The 23618-nt window shown below is 40.4% G+C and overlaps 1 protein-coding gene across 3 annotated transcripts; it reads right to left on the reverse strand.

Moving 5' to 3' along the window:
* Window positions 1-1867: 1867 nt before the first annotated feature.
* Window positions 1868-23617, reverse strand: MRE11 (MRE11 homolog, double strand break repair nuclease). Of its 3 annotated transcripts, XM_061343737.1 has the most exons (21): window positions 23590-23608; window positions 23108-23211; window positions 22507-22639; window positions 19903-20063; window positions 19177-19264; window positions 18430-18571; window positions 16977-17091; window positions 15794-15979; window positions 15146-15317; window positions 14378-14458; window positions 13715-13841; window positions 10158-10261; window positions 8332-8505; window positions 7120-7182; window positions 6208-6227; window positions 5975-6171; window positions 4971-5054; window positions 3901-3953; window positions 3341-3408; window positions 2865-2943; window positions 1868-2249 (listed from the first exon to the last, which is right to left on the reverse strand). In XM_061343737.1, the coding sequence occupies exons 2-21, from the start codon at window positions 23125-23127 to the stop codon at window positions 2202-2204; spliced, it is 2115 nt and encodes a 704-aa protein (XP_061199721.1). In that variant the 5' UTR covers window positions 23128-23211; window positions 23590-23608; the 3' UTR covers window positions 1868-2201. The 3 variants fall into 3 exon arrangements, with proteins under 3 accessions (XP_061199721.1, XP_061199720.1, XP_061199722.1); XM_061343736.1 differs by having other exon boundaries at window positions 5975-6227; window positions 23590-23617; XM_061343738.1 differs by lacking the exons at window positions 23108-23211; window positions 23590-23608 and having other exon boundaries at window positions 5975-6227; window positions 19903-20044; window positions 22507-22640.
* Window position 23618: the final 1 nt, after the last annotated feature.

Consider the following 23618-nt stretch of genomic DNA (forward strand, 5'->3'; position numbering starts at 1 on the left):
TGTATTAAAAGCTGGTCACTCGCTCAGAAGATGCTTATGACTCCCCCAGTGACCCACTCAGGCTACTTTCTCCTCAGCACAGCCAGAATCACAGAATCCACAGAATCCCAAGGGTTGGAAGGGACCTCAAGAGATCATCTGGTCCAACCCCCCTGCAAGAGCAGAGTGACCTAGAGTTCATCACACAGGTACTTGTCCAGACGGGCCTTGAATATCTCCAATGTGGGAGACTCCACAACCCCCCTGGGCAACCTGTTCCAGTGCTCTGTCACTCTCACAGTAAAGAAGCCAGCCCGCAGCGCTCCTCTGCAAACTGCTGTCAGCATCTACTTCTTCCACAAAATTGTCCAATTTAAACTCTTTTGGACTTGGCCCATCTCAGAAGGAGCTTTCCAGAGAACATGCTGGAACTGCTAAGGTAGCAGTCAACTGTGACCTTTCAGAGAGAAGAAATCTGTATCCAGCCTGGAAGCAGCTGACCAATGAGGATGCCCCTGATTTGATGCTGCCAGGAAAAAGTCTCACAATGTAACATAAAGGCTGGGAAAAATGTCAGGAAGTGGGACAGGGCAGTGTTCTGGTGCAGGTCTGGGATGAGAACAGAGCAGAAGAGGCACCTATCTCTTCTCATTGGGCTGCTCCAGCAGCTCCCAGGCCCTTCCTTTTCAGGGCTATTAACCCCTGCATAACGGTATTCCATCCTCTGACACTCAAACTCTATTTGTTACTCTTCCACATCTAATCAGATCCTGCCCCCCCTGTACTGTAATCCATATACTGGCAAAGTTCTGTGTATTTACTCCCCCTAATTTGATTCTTCGTTTCTAGCAAGGGACCCTGGCATGTGTAGCCAAAGCTACCACTGCCTTCGAAGACCAGGTGTGTTCCAGGAGAGCAGGCGACCTTCTCACCTCCTCAGCCAGGCTGCTGGGGATTGGACTGGAATCTCCTCCCATGCAGCCCAAGCCCATGTTCCTTGGAGCTAGGCTCAGTGTCTTGTGATCCAGAGGAGGTAGGGTCCCACCACACACAGGGCAGGCCCACCTCAAACACCCCCAAAGTGTCAGGGAAAAAAAACAGTGGAAGGTCCCTGGGTTATGCCTCTCCCATGTCACCCATCTGCTCTCAACACCACCATTCTGCTTCTGTTTGTATTTAAACATACCCTAGTATGAACAGGCTGCAATGGATTTGTCAGCTCAGTACCCTTACTCCACTATTCCCAGCACCCACTGGCAGCAAAGGAAGCAGCTGCCTCAGAATGCCAGGATTTGGTAACTGTATCTGGTACTTCTGTAAAAGGTATTTGTGAAATGAGGTAATTTATAAAGTGGAAAGTATTTAGAAAATGTTTGAAATAAAGGTAATATGGCTCATGAATTCAGGTCACCAAAAAGTCAAAACCATCCTAGCAACAGCACCCTTAGAGTAACTAGAAAACAGGCCTGGTGAAAACAAAGGTGTAAGAAGAATGTAAGTCACCCAGACACACCAAAAAAATGCAGTCTGAAGCACTGCAACAGGCTGTAATCACAGAGTACCCTTTGATGCTTCTTTAATACCAAAGTCCAAAATTCTTTAATTCCAAAGTCCAAAAAATTCTTTAATTCCAAATGTCTATATACTGTGACATTTAGTAACAGTGAAACAGCGGGCTTGGTTTTCCTCATAGAACTGAAAGTATCTTCCAGCTTCAATACTGAAAACTGTATTTTGGGGTCAAAGTGTTACTCTTCAGAGTTTTCAACTCTATTCATAGAAAACTGCAAATAAGTACAAGTTCTTTTGCGCTGACAAAGTCCGTGTCCATATCCATACTTGTGTACTATTATAAACTTACTCCTCTGCAAAATTCAAGCCCAAGAGATAGAGTTCTATAGAAAAGATATAATTGTTATTTACAATATCACCCCAAAACCAAAACAGCCTTTTAGAAGTTTTAGAAAGAACTTGCAGCTTCAGGCAGTACTTCAGATTATCAGACACTTGTGTCTAATGCATTAAGCAGCGCAAAACCCAAGTTACACCAAATTTGGTGCCACTGGAAAAAAATCAAAACAGAACAAAACCAAAAACATTTCATAGAAGTGAAAATTGAAGGCATTTACAGAGAAATGTCATAAAGAGAACGCCTTGCAAACTGCTTTCCATCCTCTTCACTGTCCTTCATGGTCTCTCTTGTATAGCAAGCCAGAAATTACTTATTTCCTTCTTGATGTTGCAGTGGTTTGGAATGGATCAAATTCATCCTGCAATTTGTAAACAGATGTATGTTAACTGAACTAGATGAATTTAGAGCCATAGAAAATACAATCACTTTTAGAATAAACTAGAAAGTCTGGTCATATTACTCCATGTTTTCTGACAGACCTGGTTTTATTGGTTGTAATATGAAAGAAATTATCTATGGATTTAAAGGCCATCAGTCATTTACAACTGCAAAAAAACCATATATATATATATATATATATAATACTTCCTTTTTATAAGAAAAAATTAAACAAACAAATAAAAGGACATAGCCAAGCACTAGGATAGATTTACAATTATTTTCTTCCACAGGCAAAATAACCTATTTCACACATGTCAGGAATGACAATGAACTGATTAAGAACTGAAGGGAAAAAGGACTGGATATTTTCCTGAGGTCCCTTCTAGCCTTGTATCTGATGATTCTGTATAGATTTTAAGTCAAGCTCGTTGCAATAATCTAGTCCTGTTAGTGAGGGGAAAAAAAACAACAAAAAAACAAACAAAAAACCCGAAACTATTTTCCTCTGAAATGCTTTATTTAAGTAGCTTAGAACAGTAAGTTATAGGAACTTGCATGAAATAAAGGTAAAAAGACACCCCTATTACCATACCTCATCTGACTCAAAATCAACTCCTTTAGATGTCTGGCTTTGTGAACCGCTTTTGCCAAGTGAAGGTGTAGACGACAACCTTGAAACATACAAAGAAAAGGCATCAGCATGTTCCTGATTACCAGATATTCCAATAAATTGCCCTTCATCTTAGATTTAGACCACCAATATAGAGATTTACAATAAAGAGAAGTAACAAATAGAACAACTCAAATTCCCAAATGCTAAAGCTCTGACCTAGGTTACCTCAAGCAGCAGACCAATTTATTGTTAGAGAAAAATCTACCACATTAATAGTTAAAAAAGAATTAAAAAAATAAATAATAATAATAATAAAGAATATGAATTCTCTGAATAGTGATATGACTGTCTTAAAAATCTGGTTTTCCAGACAGTGTACCAGATCCATGGACTCTGATGACTGCCAATCAGAGATATATCAGTTATGGTAGTGATCATGAAGTAAACATACCAACCTTGGATTGACTTTAGAAGAAGGAGCGGTAGAAGCTGCTTCTACATCGGAGTCATCATCTATAATATCCTGGAAAAGAAATACCATTTATAAAGCTTTTTTACAGAATTTATTATTACAGTGATAGAGTGCATAGCATTACAGCATAGAACCTTTGGGAGTTTTCCAACTATATTCCCACTTTGTTATAATATATATGCATATATATATATATATATATATAAAACACAGGGCTCCAGGCTAGAACTGTATGATGTATAAATACAGCACAAGTTTTGCTCTTCAGATCTTTGATCTTGCAGAATTCACCAAAATACTCATGTACCTACAGTCTGCATCAGAGGCTATAGTCACAAATAAAAAACCCTGGTATTTGTTTTTCTCAGACAAACACGATAGCAAGAAAGGGTGCAAAAGGTGTACAACTGACCATGCAGAAACTTGCTGCTGGAACTTACAGTTTGGGAACAGCTCCTGGTTAAAGGCTAATATTTTGACCATGTATTTATTATTCAAATCAGAAGACAGCACAATTTCACTCATGCAAAAGTGAACTCTTACCTCAGAGTAAGATTTAGATGAATTCAAGAGATCTGGTTTCAAAGACCTAAAGGCTAGAATAAAACAAATGTAATATTTTTAAAGTGCTCACACAATTACACGCTGACGTTTTATCTTTTGTTTTATTTAACATCTGCTTAGCAGGTATTTCCTCTACAAAACAACCTATAAAACAAACAAGTAAACCCCCACAAATCCAACCCAAAACATAAATTAAGCCTTTGTTAGAGCACGACATCCCAGGGATCTACCACTGCTGTGCAGCAGCAGGTGCTTCCCAGTTCTGCTGAAAAACCCTCAGTAACTTTAGTTAAGAGGAGAAAAACATTACTGTAACTGATATTCCTGTATGTCTAATAATTTAGACATCTGCTAACATCGATTTATCTGCAGTATTTTAGGTCATTTGCTGTTCAATTTCAAATCTAGGTAATCTTCTGATTAATTTAAAGCTCACTCTACCATTGGGCAGTTTGTGAAGTCTCATGTATAGATTTGTGAACAGTATTTTTTTCTTTATTACTCAAGATTAGCTGTGCTGTTTCCTCAGAGCCCCTCTCCTCTGGAGCAAGGAAAGGATACTCTCACATATGTGCTTTAAATCACAGGTAAGTTTATCTTCCCTAGTAAAATCCAGCATTCCCAAAATTTGCTACAACATAAGACTAAATGGATTTGCATTAAAGCTCACAAATGTGTAAACATCAATCAAGTTCAAATTTTGTATCCACTGAGGAATACTCTACAGATAACAGATTCTATTAAGTTGCATTCACTCTATGCTTATTTCTTAAGGATCTGCATACAATAAAATGTTCCCTATCTCCATGTCTAGACAGAAGTTCCTAACACATTTCATTTTACCCCATGGTAGCAGGATATCACTATTCTGTTCTTCCCCTCCATTTGTCTTTCATCACTGTTTCTATTTCACTAGAACCAAAAGAACCTCTCCACAGCTGAACTGGACTAATAGAAATAAAGGCAATTTAGGCACTTTATCATTAAACAGACATCTTCATTGCAATTTGAGAAAGCAGGTTAGAGCAACGGGCAAATCAAAGTCCTACCATTCATAATAGACATATTCTTGGCAGGCACAGATAGAGCCTTGTAGGTTCTGCTGCTAGGAGCTGACTCTCGGCCACTGCTTCCTGTAGGGATAATAAACGATATGCAAATCTGTTCAGTGGTAATTTTATTTTTCCCTTTAGCCTATCATAACTGAGTAGGAAGTCACTTAAAAACCTATACCGTCTACATTACTCCTTCACTTTCTAACTCAAACCAAAGCCCTCCTTACGTGCAGAAGAGCTGCTCCAAGTCAAGTGTCCATTGCTCTACACAGTCTCTTCACACGCATGCCCCTGCTCTGATGTGATCACACCAGTGCTGCAGCACATTCTCACAAAGCTTGTCTGAAGGCACTAACCAGATCAGTCCCAAGATAACTGCCTTTGTTTCAACTCATCTTGCTCTTAGACCTTTGGGAGTATTACTGAGACAACTCAAAAGAGTATGTTATTGCAAGATCACATCTTTTCTTTATATATAATGGAAGTAAAACTATAATGGAAGTACAAATCTAATAGAAGTTCTGCTACCACTGTAAAGTGCACAATCACACAAAGCCAAGCAGCTATTTGATGCTTTTTGCTTAGGAAACACTCCCCATTTCCTCAGTCTCTAGAAACAATGAAGTCTCTTGTAAATTGCATTAGAGACAATCTGCACCTCTTCTCTATACTCATAAACCTATAACAGTAACACAGATTTAGCCATGCACTTCACTGCACACACCTTCCCAATAATGAACTTCTTAAGAGTCTGTTATGTTTCTGTAGCTGAGACGCAAGAAGCAAGACATTTTTATTTTAAGCACCCCACGAAAAAGTGGTAAGTTGTAAGGCAGCCAACTATGTAAGATGATAATAAAAATATTTGAGAATTATTTTCTTTCCCCAGTAGTCCTCAAGCACCAGATTTCCACTTGATAGAAAATTCAGAAGAGAGTAGCCTTTTAAAGAAAAAAGAGTCAATAACTGCAGTACAAAGAATGTGAAGCTTTTCTTACCTCTTCTCCTTTGAGATGAACCTCTTGCTGTTGGATTTTGCCCTCTGGCACCTCTTGTCCTACCTCTTGCTCGACCCCTTCCTCTGGTCAGTGTTGCAGGAAAGCCATCATCTGAATCACCACTGCCTTTCATCCCAGTATCCATGGCTTCTTCATCACTGGAGGCTGCGACAAGAACTGCATCCTCAGATCTGTGGGCTCCAGACATAGATTTTGCATCCTCAGATCTGTGAGCTCTAGCCCTGGTCATTGCCTGAAATGGAACAATAAGTACTATAGAAGAAAGGCTCTTAAACGATGAAATGCACCATTGTTAAATCCTAGTTGTGATACATAGTTCTAATCCACTGAGGCTTAGAAGACCCAAATGCAGTGTTATGGAAGGCAAGGCGGTTTGCCAAAAAGCAGGGACAGGATTTAGCCTATTTTACATGTGTACATGCAAAGTAGTTCTGACAACAGAGTGGAGCTAGTTCATATGATACATTGTCATCCTATGTCAGCTATATACATCTGCTCAGAGGAGACCTGATCCTGATCCTTGATGACAGTGGATTCTTAAGACTAGTTCATGTGAAGACATCTCAGCCTAGGGGAACTGGATCTCACCCCAGCTGTACTTTTTCCTCGAAATCTTACTCCAGTCACACAGCTTGCAAAGACAAAAGAGCACCAGTGCTATCAGGGGTGGCAATTTTCTTTGGAAAGACATATGCAACCTAAGTATCAATTTCTGGAAGATCTAAGACTCCCAGACTGCTGATGAGGACAATAATACCTAAAGGCTTACCAATAGTACCAGTTTGTCAAAGTAATATCACTCAATACAGCCCATCCCCATGTCCACTGGTGATGGGACCACACACAGTTTAAGCTGACAGATCTCTCAAGGCCACCTGTCTGGTTTCACCTCAGTTTAAAGCAAGAACAAGTGAACATTCACATTTACAAATTACACAAAAGAGATCTCAAAAGCTTAGGCACACGTAATACCAAGGAAGATTTTAGAAAGACTTACTAATCTTCTCTAGGCAGACAGGCACTTTTTAGCAAGGACAATGTTGAAGTATTGCTAAAAGACTTCATTTGTATGCAGAAGTCACTATTCTATTCTATTCCTCATTCTGTGCATTTAAAGCAGTTACCTCACGAACTTCCTCATCCTCTTCTTCAGCATTCTTTTTTCTACTCTCTCTGAATTTTCTCACCTGAATAAAAAGAGTTCCCATCAAAATAACAGTTCATTTCACACAATAATCAAAACACAGAAGTCTTAATGAGCACCGAATTGTTAAATCAAACTCATTTGAGAGGGGAAGAAGAGCACAATAATAGCTAGTTTATTCAGAGCCTTTTCATGCTGTCCTGCAGTTTAAGAAACTTACATTCTATGAATTACTGGAGCTACATCACTGGGAAGAAAAAAAGCTTGGGACATGATGAGAAGTAGGAGATTCTGCGTTCAAGAGAAGTAACTGGGATTTGACAATAGGGAACAGTGAAATACAAGTAAGTGGAGAAGGTGTACAGATGAAGCAAGATAGAGAACAACACTGAGAAGAGACAAATGTTGCAATACATGTACAATTAAGAAAGCTCAACTTGACAAGTATGGAAGAAGATATAATGGGTGGATAGTAAGAAAATGTTAGTCCAAAAGACAAACATACCCCCTGCGAATGGCACAGAAAGCCTACAGGCACTGATTGTTTATGGTTTCCTTCAACCCCCCATGAATTAAAGCAATCAATCAACAAGAAAACAGCTAGATGCAACCTTCAGCACCAAATTATTCTTTACACAGTGCACAGTTAACAACTTGTCACACAGTGCTTGAATATTACAACTGAACACATGGGCTCATGTGGAAGCTCAACAAGTAGAGAAGTCTCTTAAAGATTACTTGATACACATAAATCAGGTTTGTCTCTGGCAGACCCTGAGCTTCAAGAAGTTAGAAGCTAGTAGAGCACCTGAAAGAAACATGTTTGCCCTGTTCTTGTACTCTTCCCTGAACCAATATGAAAAACCTAAGAAGACAGCATATCTACCATCTTTCTCACAACAGATATACATACAGATCTACATAGAGTGACAGATCTTTTCTACATATGCATGTGCCTATAAAGTGGGAATCAGTAAAAGCATACCTAACACTCTGTGTACTTTTCAATACAAGCTTTTACACTATGTATCTGAAACTCCATCACCATATTTACTAACTCCAGAAAACAACTAGAGGCAAGTCACCGCACATGCTCCTCACACAGGGAAATCTACTAAACCAGGTTTGAGCACTGCTTATTTTGCTTTCTGTCCTGACCTCCCCTAAGAGATTAACATTAACAGAATATTACCTCCTCATCTATTTTCTCTTCCTCTGCAGCAGTGTGCCGCTCCTTAAGAAACCTCTGCGTTTTTTCCAGTTGAAATTTCACCAATTCTTCTATGGCATCTTTTTCCTCTTTGTCCACAAACTCCTGCACTGCTTCTCCCATTCCTTTTTCAGTTAGAAGCGAAAGCTGTACTTTCTTTAAAATTCATATTGAGGGAAAACATTTTGTTAAGAAGCATCTGCCAAAGAACACCAGCAGTATTCCCGCCGTTTCACATAAACATGACATTAAAATGGTTCCAAATATGGTAACATGCATTGAAGACTTCAGAGAAAAGCACAGCACTAAGCAAACACATTACTTTGCAATAATATAGTTACAATCCTCTTGCTAGCAACATGCTATACCTACTGAAGAATATCTTCAAGACTCAAAAAGGTTTCAGGAACAGTTAAGAAGCCACAATGCTAATAATTTCTAAACCAATTTGTCTGAAATGTGTTACTGACAGAAGGTAACCTGTACTCTTTCTTGGCTTCCCTCCCTTTTTTAACTAAAGATCAACCTGAGGAGACATAAAAATGCTATTAAAAACCGGCCCTGAATTATTGCAGATGTTAAATTTTCCTGTAAAATTCTGATATTAAAAAATGGCAGTTACAGCACAGAACAAATCATTGCTATAAAGCATTGAGAGCTATTATGCAGAAGTCCACCCTACTGAATTGCAATCCTGTAAGTATCAATAGTTCTCACGAATCCATCAAGTGAAATGACATTTATCAGGATATTCTATTACTATGGACATTAATTAGTAAAAGTAGTAGATGCTACTGGTGCTGTTTTGCAGCCATTCTCTTCTTACCCTACCTGCTTTCCCAATACAGTATTTTTGGCAAAATGATGTAATTTGGGGTATCTTTACCTCAGGAATCCTTGCTCTAATGGCTCCTGAATGCTATGCTTGATCAATAGGACAAGGGATAATGGGTTCAAACTTAAACAGGGGAAGTTCAGGTTAGCTATAAGGAAGAAGTTCTTCACCTTGAGGGTGGTAGGCACTGGAACGGGCTGCCCAGAGAAGTGGTAAATGCTCCATTCCTGGCAGTGTTCAAGGCCAGGCTGGACAGAGCCTTGGACAACATGGTTTAGTGAGGTGTCCCTGCTCATGGCAGGGGCGTTGGAATTGGATGATCTTAAGGTTCTTTCCAACCCAAACCATTCTATGATTCCATGATCTAGATCAAATATTTGGGCATCTGACTCTCTAATTTATTGGGGATTTTTTACCTCTGAGATGTTACTGTTCTGGTATTGAAAAGGGAAATAAATTGGGTCTAATGGAAGGGTGGGGAGATGGCAAACTACTGGAGGGGGCTCTCTTCTTTCTTCCTCTGCTTTAAATAAAATACAGAATTGAACTATGTCTGAAATATATTGCAAAGTAACAGGTTACTCCAAGTCAGCTGGTAATAGTAAATGGTATAGTCTCGCATTGACCCTATAGAAAATTCAGGTAGGTTCTCACTCAGTATGCTGCCTCCTATTTTCCTCCTGTAAGAACATAACATGTCATCTGGTACAGGGCAGACACTGCCAGGTTCACATGAAGTGTTAACATAATGTACCCAAATCAGCATGTGTTCACATACCTTACACTACCTACATACACAACAGTTGTCAACCCAAGACAAATACTTCATACAGGATCTCACATACGGTATAAATCCACTTCTTGGTGAATGTCAGTTTTTTCATGGCACATCATTTCCATTAAGAAAGAAGGAAAAAAAGAATAAAAAGATTATATTCCATTAAAAAACAAATCAGAAAAGGTGGACAGATACCTTCTCCGCTGTCTGAAAATACTGCTTCACAAGGTCTTCCACCCTCAGTGTCATCCCATCAGAAGCAGGTCTGCTAAACAGACTCCCAAAATTAAGATCATTGTCTAGAATAGAAAAGCACAGTGGAACTGTCACCCGCATTTGTAGCTTTTATCATCCCACTGATAGGAATAGGAAAAAAAAGATTAATATAGGCCTCAGGAACTGTGGTCCCTTTTTATGTAAAGGATTTTTGTACTAACTGCAGAGTCTATCTGGAAACACAGGTAAACAGATACAATAACTGTATAAGACAACTCTATCACTAGCAAAGTGTTCTTCTAACTCCCAAGTGTCTGGAATTCTAAATTTCACACTATGTCCTGAAGGTTACCATAACTATACTCTAGAAGTTCACAAATGGAAGACAAGCAAAGGACCCATAAAAGCACAAGGCTTTTTTCATACATGACTCTGTTACTAGGGAAGAAGTTTTCCTTCAAAGCACACTGATTGAATTTTAGTGGAAAGTGCTCATAGCTCATTATGGCTGTCCCCAATTCTCAGGCAGCAAGGTAAGAATGACAGAAAATAAAAGGGTAATCAAGTGAGATTACCACAAACCATGCAGAGTAATCTGAATTGACTACAAATTGCTTCCAGACATCTCCCATACACAAACCATTGCTTTGTTACATAAGCAGCTACAACAAAAAGAAGCTTGATGAGAAGCTCAACATGACCCAGCAGTGTGCGCTTGCAGCCCAGAAACCAAGCATGTCCTGGGCTGCATCAAAAGGAGTGTGACCAGCAGGTCGAGGTGATTCTGCTCCTCTACTCTGCTCTTGTAAGACCCCACCTGCTGTCCTGCATTCAGCTCTGAGGCCCAAACATAAGGACGTGAAGCTATTGGAGTGAGTCCAGAGGAGGGCACAAAGCCAATCGAAGTGCTGGGGCACCTCCACTATGGAGACAGGCTGAGAGAGCTGGGCTTGCTCATCTCAGCCTGGAGCAGAGAAGGCTCTGGAGAGAGAACCTTAGAGCAGCTTCAAGTACTTAAATGGGTTGGCAAGAAATCTGGAGAGGGCCTTTTGACAAGGGCATACAGGGATAGGACAAGGGTGAATGGCTTTAAACAGAAAGAGGGGAGATTTAGATTAGATATTAGGAAGAAATTCTTCACTATGAGGGTGGTGAGACACTGGCACAGGTTATCCAGAGAAACTGTGGCTGCCCAATCCCTGGCAGTGCTCAAGGCCAGGTTGGACAGGGCTTGGAGCAACCCGCTGTAAGTGGAAGGTGTTCCTCCCCATGGCAGTGGGTAGGAATGAGAAGTTCTCTAAGGTCCCTTCCAATCCAAACCATTCTGTGATTCTAAAAGGAACAATAACAACTTCTGAACTCACGAAGTCTTATCATCTGTACTGAACTACAGCATTACGAACACATGTACTGAAAATTCTGACTACTTTATTAACCACCTCCCTTGTAGAGGATATCTAATAAAACAATGCAAGAACCATAATAACATTTTTACATTCCCTTCCTGAAGCAGAGATGCACATGCAGTGGAAAGTTAAAGGAATGTTAAAATGCACTGATGAAATGGGATGACAGCAGTACCTATGCTGTATTCTGAAATGTTAATGAGATTACACAACTACTAAATAAACCAAAGCAAAATAAGATCATAAAGTATAATTAAAAAAAAAAAAATCACTAAAAGCATTTTTTATTCATGAAACGTATTTTGAGCTCCATAAAAATGACCGTGTACGTAAAAACTGTCAATGGAATTGGAGTACTTGTAATGTGCTAATGTGAAATATTAACAGTTCTTTAGCACAGTCTGTTCTTGTTCAAGCTGCATCTTCATTAGCAACTATTACAAATCCAGTATTTGGGCAACATCTATTAGAATCATAGAATAGTTAGGGTTGGAAAGGACCTTAAGATCATCCCGTTCCAACGCCCCTGCCATGAGCAGGGACACCTCACACTAAACCATACCACCCAAGGCTTCATCCAACCTGGCCTTGAACACTGCCAGGGATGGAGCATTCACAACCTCCCTGGGCAACCCATTCCAGTGCCTCACCACCCTAAGAGGAAAGAATTTCTTCCTTATATCCAATCTAAACTTCCCCTGTTTAAGTTTGAACTCATTACCCCTTGTCCTGTCACTACAGTCCCTAATGAAGAGTCCCTCCCCAGCATCCCTATAGGCCCCCTTCAGATACTGGGAGGCTGCTATGAGATCTCCATGCAGCCTTCCCTTCTCCAGGCTGAACAGCCCCAGCTTTCTCAGCCTTTGCCCAATTATCCATTTATGAAAAATTCTAGGCAGTAAGGAATGCTGCAACAGTAACAGCTATTATTTGTTTTGCACAAATGTTTGAATAGAGCCCTACCTGGAACAGACAAGCCAAGAGCATCTCAGACATGTAATTAAATAGGGCAGACAAAATGCTGTCCTACATTCAGACGTGGGGGTTTTTTTGAATATACAAACAACTCTCAAGCCCACCCTCTCCATGACTATTTTAGGAATAAACAAATTAATGACTACAGCAATTACACAAAAGAAAAAACAAAGGGGGAAACACACAACACCCCTTTCTTTTCCTGCAGAGTGTCCAAACACAACACTCCTCGTTCTGAGAGGTCTCAGGAGCGAGATGTTTAACACCTTTCATGGTAATTAACACAGAATCATGGAATAAGTCCGTCCGGCACGGGTGTATGTGTGTTACCATAAGCAATACATTATGGTCTGAGGCCAAAGTATTATTTATAAATAGCTGCCACAAGATGCTGTGCTAAATACGAGAATTTTAGACAAACCCAGAAATAGAGCAGAAATACCTGTGCAATATATACTCTTTAATGAAACTCTGCATCTTCACTTCTCCTATAACACACCAGATGGTAAACACCAAGCCTTTGCAAGCGCTGGGTTACAAAATAACGTAAGAATGAAAACCTAAGCAAGCCAATGATTCCTAACTGCTGTGGTTTAAGCCCAGCCAGTAACTCAGAACCATGCAGCTGCTCACTCACTCCCCCCTCTTCTTCCTCCCCCCATCCAGAAGGGATGGGGAGGAGTATCAAAAGAATGTAACTCCCACAGGCTGAGATAAGCACAGCCCAGTAACTAAGGTGTAATACAAAACTACTTCTGCTACCACCAATAATAATGATAAGGGAAATAACAAGGGGAGAGAGTACAATTGCTCACCACCTGCCAACCATTACCCAGCCTGACCCAAGCAGCGATCTGGGCCTTCCAACTAACTCCCCCCAGTTTATATACCGGGCAGAACATGGTTTGGTAGGAAATACCCCTTTGGAAAGTTTGGGTCAGGTGTCCTGTCTCTGCTTCCTCCCAGCTTCCCCTCCTCCCTGGCAGGGCATAAGACTGCGAAAATCCTTGGTAAGAGTAAAAATTACTTAGCAAGAACTAAAAACATCGGTGTTATCAGCACTGTTCCCATGCTGAAAGTCAAAATCACTGCACCAGCTACTAAGGAGAAAAATGACTGCTACTGCTGAACCCAGGACACTTCCTTTATAATTACCATTTTTTGCTTTCTGTTCACGATGCCTGAAGAAGTGTATGATGTCTTTTGGGTTAGCCACCCTATCCATGTACTTCTGGCTAAAACGATGGATATTGAATGGTTCAAAGCCACCTGCATAATCTACCTAAGAGAGAAAAGGAAAAATTTAGATATGAAATTAACAGAAACAGAGAAGCCACACGGGTGTCCCTGGCCATGATCAGGGGGTTAGAACTAGATGATCTTTGAAGTCCTTTCCAACACAAACCATTTTATGATTGTATGAAGATGGGTTTATTACCCTTCAAAGGAAAAGTGAAAAATAAGCCAACCTAAAATTAATGCTTTACCATACTATGCAGAATAGTTAACAGATAATAACAACAATAATAATAACAACAAATAGTTGCATTTATGGAAACCTTCAGGAAGGTTTCCATAAATTATACCAGCAGTCTAATGCTCAGACCAGCACTGACATACACTTATGACCAGTCTCATCCTTTACCACGGAATACTCGCTGTACCACAGGTAAATGGAATCATGGTATGAAGATGGTTTATATTTGCCAGTACACAGTAAGACATTTAATATACTATCTGTTTATGCTAGAGCACGACTATGCTTTGAAGCTCAATGATTTCTCAAACCAAAGCAATCCAGAGTGAAAAATTACTTACACGTAATCGTATGAGAGGCTTTGCTGGCTGGCGTGGATTGCCCAGGCGCTCTCGTTCTGCATTGTCTAGCATCATCTCAACCTGTGAAACACTCAGAACTTCAGTTCCACTTTGTTTTCTTACAAATGTATGAAACCTTCAAACATAGCTTAAAATACATCCACAGCTGCAGGGGGAAGCTATAAAAATGAAGAGCTACAGGATGCGCTCTCATTCCTGAACAATCCACAGCCGGATTCAGCCAAAACGCATGAGTGAAAAGAGTCATAATAAAAAGCTTATTTTTCAGCTATAGTGTAGTCCAGCAGTACCTACATAACTGAACACCCAGCATTTTACCTTATACTTTGCTATATTTCTAGTTCCAGGGAAAAGCAGAGAGAGACTTATACCAAAGAACTAATATCAATTAATAAACCTGCTTCGTTACTTCTGCCCCTTCAGGCTGCACAGCCCAGCTCCCAGGGTTTAGGTGCATGCATTTATGCTAATTCCAAAGTGCACATCCAACAGTGCCCCACTCTTATGTGGGAGTTTTCATGCAAAGATGATATGGAGCCCCATAAAGCAGTTATCCCAGCCAAGGAATCTGGAAGCCAAGGCTGCAGTGAATGGCATGGAATTAGACTGTGTTTCCACAGGAATTAAGTTCTTTTCAAGTAATTTGGAGAAAGACACAAGATTACTCATTTTTGTCTCAAAGCCAGTTACAGATTCCATTCCCTGTCCATACACTGTTGTCCATATACTGTTAGCATTACAAGTTACCTTTTCCATGCAGAATGCTTGTATTGCCTGAGTTACTTTTGGATTGTCAGGATTAAAGAGATCTGGATGATCAGCTAGAACAATATCATCCATGTAGAAAGTCCGCACTGTCTCCAGAGGAATCTTGTGCATTTTCATTTTTTTCCCTCTAACATGCAGCAACCCAATGTGTCTAGAAGGAGAAAGGAAGGAGACAAGTAACTTCCTACAAAATTAACTTCAGAGATCTATGGATTAAAAATCTGGTTCCAATTTATGTCTACTTTACAGGGACAAAAGTTTAAAAGCTATAGGAAATTCCTGAATCTGTATTTCAGGGCTGGCCCTGCCAAACTTCAGTTCTATTATATTTAATTGTCCTTGCTCCATCCACAGCACATGAGCACAGCTCCTTGTATGCCAATTTATCAAGGTGCAACTCCTCAGATAAATTCCATTTGCTTCAGATGTTAGGCTTAATCCTAAGTAAAGCAAAAGTTATTCTAGGCACTGATTCTATCTACTTAATTAGTTCTATCACACTCTGAAGCTAATCCACATTCTAACACAAATCCTTTCATACTTAATAGAAGTATTTTTCCTTTTTCAAACACAATACATCACAGACATAAGGCAAGGGATAAAAAAGAACAAGAAAATATCACACACTTTTTCACAGCTTCTCCAGGGGATAGAGATGTCACCACTGAACTTCCTGGCTGGGAAACATAGAAATGCTGCTGTTGATTTTGGCATGGAGCTATTTTGCACTCATGTTCATGACCCCACACAACAAGATTAATAAAGTCATCTAAAAACTGCTCTGGGATGTAGTTGGTAGCTCCATGCTTGCTCCTGTTCAAGAAAAGAGAAAAATAATTAGAATGTGCAGCAAGTGAGCAAGGGGGGAGTGAAGAAGGAGACAAATTCAGGGCGATTTAAAGTGATACAGGAACTCCAGCAAAAACACCTGAAGTACATGTCACATCGGTTACTCTCCACATTTATTCCTTACACAATTGTTTAAAGTGTTTAGTTAGAGAGCTCATTCTTTTCTGCTCCCTTTTATTCAGATCTCCCTTTTTTATTTACTTGACTTGCAAGGCTTTAAGGTTTTTTTCCCCTATAAATGCTTTTATAGCACCTCACAGTGTTTTTAATGGTGGCATAAAAAACACTGAATTAAACAGATATGGGAGATATGAGCCCCCCATCCCTTTACAGAAGGCAGAGGAGATGAAAGAGTAATGAGCTTATTTAGCCTACTGGACAGAGATCAGTACTCAGGGTTACCTGGGCTGTATTTGTTTACTCCTGCCTCTCTGCTACTCTCCCATGAGGAATGTACCCCTTGAGGAAAAACTGTTAAGAATGGATTTGGAAAATAACTCTACCTGTTCCTACTACCACTGCTGGAAGTGTGTAAGCAGAAAGAGCACATGCCACCTATCCTGGATTCAAACTGTAAAGTCCAGCAGTGTAAGGGAAGATATAGTAGTCCTCAAATCATAGTCAAAACAAGGACAGAAAACACTATATGAAGTTTAGTGCTCTAAGACAAGACTTTATTATATACATATTACACTACAAACCTTCCACTGCCCCTAACTATAAAAGTTTGGGAAGAGATTTCCCAAAATTCTTAAATTCATTTATTCCAACACTTTTCCTTTATGATTCTTTTGTAAAGAGCTGTAAAACAATGCTTGCATTTGGGAAAATCCAAAGAAACAAGCTACTCACAAGAACCAGCAACTAGTACAGCTGGCCTCCTCACCTACCCTTTTCATGGCAGTTTAATGAAGTAACACAGTAAGTTCAGAAGTCACTCTAATTCATTCAGTACTGTTACCTATTTTGATGAATCACAAACAAGTTAAACCAACTATCTTCATCTTCCTTTGGTCTCAGCATGGTTACTTGTTTATTAACAAACATACGATACAACCTCTCATCTGGAATAGCCCCTGGAGTGGACAAAACAAAACACTAAATTATCTTTGTGTGGTAAACTAACTATTTGATAGCACTTTTATTAGCAGCTCAATTACAAAGAGCATAAAGAACACAACTTTGTGCCAAGATCAGATCTTCATTTTCATGACCATGAGTCTAATTATGAACCTAAACATACCAAAAGTATAACTTGCCTATTTTACTAGATAGACTTCAAAACATGAGATATTTTAACATAAAATCCATCTTTAAGCAACTGCTAAAAGGAGTTTCATTACCTACTTCTGGTTTGAGACCTCTTGCCAACATTGTGTGCCGAACAACTGACTATGGACATAATAAAAGTCATACAAGATGTGTTTCTTGTTGACAGAATAAGAAGTATATTTGGTTGTACAGTGGAGTCTAAAACCACATAATACTGAGTAGAGATGGACATCTTAAGCATACTTTGAAATTCTCTACCAAACAAGTCATGAATTATGCAAAGTCTGTGCTTTCCCACACAGCAGTATTTCTGAACTGTGTGTGACTGATTATTTCCTTGATGTTTTTAACAAAGAAAAAACAAACAAACAAAACATCCATACCCAGGGTTAATGATGCATCTCAATAAAATACTATATGGAGTTTAAATACGTTGTATGAGAACAAGCGCTCTCTAAACCAGAGAAAGTCAAGAGGGTATATAATCCTGGCATAAACTCAAAGAAACATCTCAAACATTTTCATGCAGCAACACCTGTGCTTTAGAAAGTTTCTGCATTTCCCAGTAATGATTTTGGATATTAAAATTCAAATGCTTTTGAAAACCTTTATACTTTGGTATTAGCACACTCACTACCAACCCTTAGGATACCCAGCAAACTTTTAGAGCTCAGGCAGTTTATGTTTTTAAATACAACCAAAATGGCAGGTGAACACACAGTGCTTATGTTTTACTTAAGCAGGAGAAAGTAAGATTAACACAACAGTGAGAATTTAAAAGTGTGACTGCCTGACTCAGTACACATGCACTATCTCTGGCTAACTTAAGCCATGTTCATTTAAGACCAATAGAAATACAGAAATAAAGTTACTGAATGATTTATTTTAAATTAAAAAAACAAACAAAAAAAACCCAGAAAACAAACCAATGACAAACACAGAGGAAAAAACCTGTCAGCAAGTGTCAATGCAGCAGGAGGAGAATCCTAACACTATCACAGAGCTGATATGTTTTCATTTAGCGTTACTTAGATCTTCATGCTTGTTGCAATGCTGTATGTTTTTTTCCAACCTAATTTAGACCTACTGAACTCCAGTGATACATGAACAGTCTGGCCACAGTCTGGCAGGCTGATACTTACCCAAGCCATACAGAGCAATTTTTGTTCTACCCTTACGCAGCAAAATGGGACTAATATCTATTTTCTCCACAGAAGTTGAACGCCCAAAGTGATTCAGCAATCCTGCACAGCTTAAAATATCCAATGCGCACAGTGCATCTGCCTGCAGAAAATATCAAGAAACAATATAAAAGCTTTGAACAGAACACTTAGTCTTCAAAGCCTAAATGAAACAGTCTCAAAAGGGAGAGAGAATATCTTTCCTTAACTTCTGCAGTTGAAAACCCCGCCACATATATTGGCTTTTTTTTTTTAGTACTCACAGATACAGAGGCAAATCCCTTTTCCTTAGAAGTCTTACTTCATTTGAACAACTTGAAATTAAACATGAAATCATTCAAAAAACCAAACCAAAACAAAAACCTCTGAACAACTATAGCTCATCCAGTTCTAAGCCCCTGGCCACAGGCAGGGACACCTTCTACTAGACCAGGCTGCTCCAAGCCCCATCCAACCTGGCCTTGAACACTGCCAGGGATGGAATACATATGGTTCCCTTAACCTCTTTCCATTCTCTTTTTTCATGTCATACTTGACTTGCATATCTTTAGCAATTCTGTTAATTAGTGACAACATAGTATTTAGCTGGAGAGTGGAGCAACTGATTAAAACCAGGTGGTTCTCCAAGAACTGTGTTTTTTCACATCTCTATTTCTAGAATATTATTTTTGCAATATAACAGTAGAGTACAATTATGATAATAATTACCCCTGTGGGATCATCATGATTGCCATGAATACTAAACACTGGAATAGAAATGTTGAGATTTTCATCCTGATAATTCACCCATGGAAACCTGCACAAGGAAAAAAAAAACAAACCAAAAAACCCAAACTTAAACTCTATCTGCAAATTTGGGGACAGCTCCCAATATTGCCTTCAAACAAACGTCATCTCAAATACATCATAACAGAAGCACAAATAAGCACTAAATGGTTATGAATAAGTTTCAGCTGCACAGTGTAAGAACGTTCTTACTCATGGCCTGGAACAGCACTTCCCACTGGGAACAGTGTAATAAAAGATGCTATTTAGAGCAAGCCTGTGAAAAAAGTTGTACAACATGCAGTGTAGTACATGCAAGAGCAGCAGACTGGGCTGTGCAACCCGTGTTCACACACAAAGACCTCTGCTGATTTACCATAGTGATTCACAGATATTGGTTTACTTGCACTGCACTTGCAGGACAGAAATGATAGATTACATGAATGTATCCAATGTCACAACACGCTCACAGGCTTCTCAAAAAATGGTGTCTGCTCCTTTATAGATTTAGATTACAGAAGACGATAGGTGAAGTCATCCTGTGCACTGTTCCAAACAAACAAGCTTAAAACATCACAGTTCCAGCCACAGATGATTTAAATCACAAAAACCCAACATGTTCATGAGGGATGCAAACCAAACCTCACAAAGTTTACAAAAGATACTTACATGCTGTTACAAAAATTAACTGCCTGATCACTCAGTATTTCAAACTGAACAGGACGATCCCCCATGCAGTATCTTCTCAGTGACTCCAAACAAGCGTGTATTGTTTTCCTGGAAGGTTTATTGTCATGGAAAAGGTCCCCACCTAATAAAATAAAGTCCACCTGTATGTAACAAAAAGCTTTATTATTTTAATACGTTTTGTATTGCCTTGAAAGACTTCTAAGCGAGTAGTTTAAGTCATTTTGTCTAAGAAGTTCCACATATCTCCTCGTATCTGGACTTTTAGGTAGAACAAGGTGGTAATTGCAGACATGGTATTTCATTTCCCCATGAAACAAACATTAACTGAAATTATTCATTACATCAAAACAAAACCCAAAGAGACCCATTTATGAAGAGCTACAGGGGAAAACAACTGACAGTACTAAAACCAAAACCAAAAACCAGTGAAGTGTTTTAATAAGGGTCTCTGGACTGGCTCCTCAACATTTGCTTTGACAGACATGAAGACATACATTATCTTTTCATTGCTGTGGTACCTAGTGGGAAGAAATCAGTAACTAATCATAGAATAGTTAGGATTGGAAAAGACCTTAAGATCATCTAGTTCCAACCACCATCCCACGGACAGGAACACCTCACACTAAGCCATGTCACCTAAGACTCCATCCAACCTGGCCTTGAGCACTGCCAGGGATGGAGCATTCATAACATCCTTGGACAACCCATCCCAGTGCCTCAGCACCCTCACAGTAAAGAACTTCTTCCTTATATCTAATCTAAACTTCCCCTGTTTAAGTTTTAACCCGTTACCCCTTGTCCTATCACTGCAGTCCCTAATGAAGAGTCCCTCCCCAGCATCCCTATAGGCCCCCTTCAGATACTGGAAGGCTGCTATGAGGTCTCCACGCAGCCTTCTCTTCTCCAGGCTGAACAGCCCCAACTTTCTCAGCCTATCTTCATATGGGAGGTACTCAAGCCACCTTATCATCCTCAAGGCCCTCCTCTGGACTTGCCATATTACTTTGAGACAGTAATAGTTGCAGTGACTGCATATATATTTAGCTTTAGAAGAAACATTAGAAACCAAACAAACAAAACCCATTTTCATCAAAATTACAAATAATTTAACTCAGAAACACCTTTAAAATAGAACCATAGAATTATTTAGCTTGTAAAGAGCTTTAAGATGATCAAGTCCAACCATTACCCTAACACTGTCAAGTCCATCCCTAAGTGCCACATCTACATCTGTCTTTTAAATACCTCCAGGGATGGAGACTCAAGCACTCCCCTGGGGAACCTGTTCCAATGCCTGACAATCCTTTCAGTCAAGAAATTCTTCCTAATATCTAACCTAAATCTCTCCTAGTGCAACTTGAGATCACTTCCTCTTGTCCTGTCATTTTTTTACTTGAAAGGAGAGACTGACACCTCACTACAACTCCCTTTCAGGTACTTGTAGAGAGTGGTGAGGTCTCCCCTAAGCCTCCTTTTCTCCAGCTTCTCACGAGCTGGGTCAAGTAAGCACACTGGGACTTCTGTTCTTGTCAGGAGGGAGTCTCCTGTGACAATGACCCATCTTTTTTCTTTATGGAAGCAGTTTTGATGCAGGGTGGAAGTCAGCTTAAACTTGGTGACACCTCCAAGCCAGAAAAACCATCATTCTCATTACTGTTGCACTCCACTTGCAGAGCCTCACACCTGTTGTGGAAGAGCACTCAGGAAGGTGGGTTAGGCACAGAATACGCCGCTTCTGTGCATGTCACATGGGTGACATGGTTTAGTGTGAGGTGTCCCTGCCCATGGCAGGGGGGTTGAAACTAGAGGATCTTAAGGTCCTTTCCAACCCTAACTATAAGTCTATGTTGCTATTGCCCCTGTCCCTTAAGTCACTATGTTCATACAGGAGGAGAGAGGACAGGGAATTCTCCATGTCATGTGTCCTGTCTGCCTGTCAGGCCTGTCTCAGGGCAGGCCAGGGTGTGATTCCAGCAGTCTGTCCCATTCTCACACTCCCTAATACTCCTCCCCCTGCTCAGCTCCTCCCAGAGCTCTGCCCCTAAGCAGAGGGGTTCCTCCCTGTGGGCACACCAACCCCACAGCTCTGCTCACTGCTGCTATCCTACACTGGCACAAGAGCAGGGCACAGTCTGCAGCCAGACACCTGGGTGGCAGCCTGTTCCCACCAGAGCTGCCTGTGCAGCTGCATCAGTCATGGTGTGTGCAGAGCTCGGAGAGTCCATGGCTTTCTGCCAGGTGAACACCATCACCCTCTGGTCAAGCTGCAGAGCTTCAGCCCCTTCCTGCATGAACTGCTGCACAAACTGCTGCATCACACCCTGTTTGCCCACCCTACTGGTGGCATTCCTAGGTGCTAGCAATCCCCAGGGCAATCTGAAAAGACAGGGTTATAATTCATTAAGAAAGCTCTCACAGAGGAATAGGCACTCCTTTTACTACAAGAGAAACACAACTGGTTGCAATCAATAGCAAATTAAATTACCAAACTCTTACTAAAGATCACACACCAGGCCGAAGCTTTATAGCTTCTGGCAGATTGGAACATGCTTTCTACTGTCTCACTATCAAAGCAGTACTCACTTCATTTTTTTGAGCATGGTCCAGAATTTCGTTAAAGGTCACAAACGTGTCATTTCCACGCACTGGGTCCTTCTCCATATAGCCAAGATGAATATCAGTAGCAATAAGTATTTTAAAGGTATCTTCATCATCCCTGAGTAAGACAAGAAAATTTGTGTTAGAAAGCAATATACTTAAGAATTTCAACCCAGACTTTAGTAACAGAAGTTGTTCTGCTCAAAATCATTAAGTACACAAATTTTTGATAAAAGTCTATCAAAATAACAGTCCTGTAATATTCTCAAAACATTTCACTACTTTCACTGCAAACAGCACTACACCAAACCAACCAGATTCAGTTATTCCAATCATCTCACTTTAACAAAGGGCTACAACTATCTCTCTGAAGTGTCTAACAAAGTCTAAGGAATCATTTGCATGTTTTCTGCCCTTAAAAAGGCTCAGTGAACAAACATTCAGTTTCTCTCTTTGCACTAGCAATCTACCTTTATATGAAAGCAAGTATGATGACTATAAGGACCTGGATGAAAACACAAATCTCATTCCAAATATACAGAAGACTTTCTATTTTATGTCAGAGCTGCAGACAACAGGAGCTTACTGTGAGTTGATGGTACTCATCTTCGCACCAAGACTCTTCACGAAAAGTGCTTAGTAAGTCAGGTCAGAAAGCAAGCTTCCATCTTCATAGATGCTAGAAAGAGCCTAAGAGACAAAAAGGAAGGGCACGATGAGCTGAGCTATCAGTTACCCGGTCTCTGACTGGGAATTAGCGTTGCAAAAGAACTCAAGGTAAAGAAAGCCCGTGCTTGGTTTAGCCGTCCCCTACCGCCCCGAGGAGCAAGGCCCCCGGAAACATGCAACAAACAGGCAACTTCCCGAGAACGGCCACAAAGCCGTGACTGGGCAGGGAGCAGGGCGGGCGGGCACCGGTTCGAGCACGACCGCCATCGGGTTCGGAATCGACGCAGGTAGCGACGGCGGCCCAGAAGCGCAGGGCAGAAACCAGTGCACGAAGCGCAGCGGGGCACTGCCCGCAACCTCCCCGCCATAAACCGGGACCCGACCTGGCCCACCCCGCACCTCCGGGCCTAGCACAGCCATCTGCCGCC

This window comes from Neopsephotus bourkii, unplaced genomic scaffold (assembly GCF_033783945.1).
Source record: "Neopsephotus bourkii isolate Nb327-2 ecotype Australia unplaced genomic scaffold, CSIRO-AGI_Nbou_v1 NB_1825, whole genome shotgun sequence".
NCBI lineage: Eukaryota > Metazoa > Chordata > Aves > Psittaciformes > Psittacidae > Neopsephotus > Neopsephotus bourkii.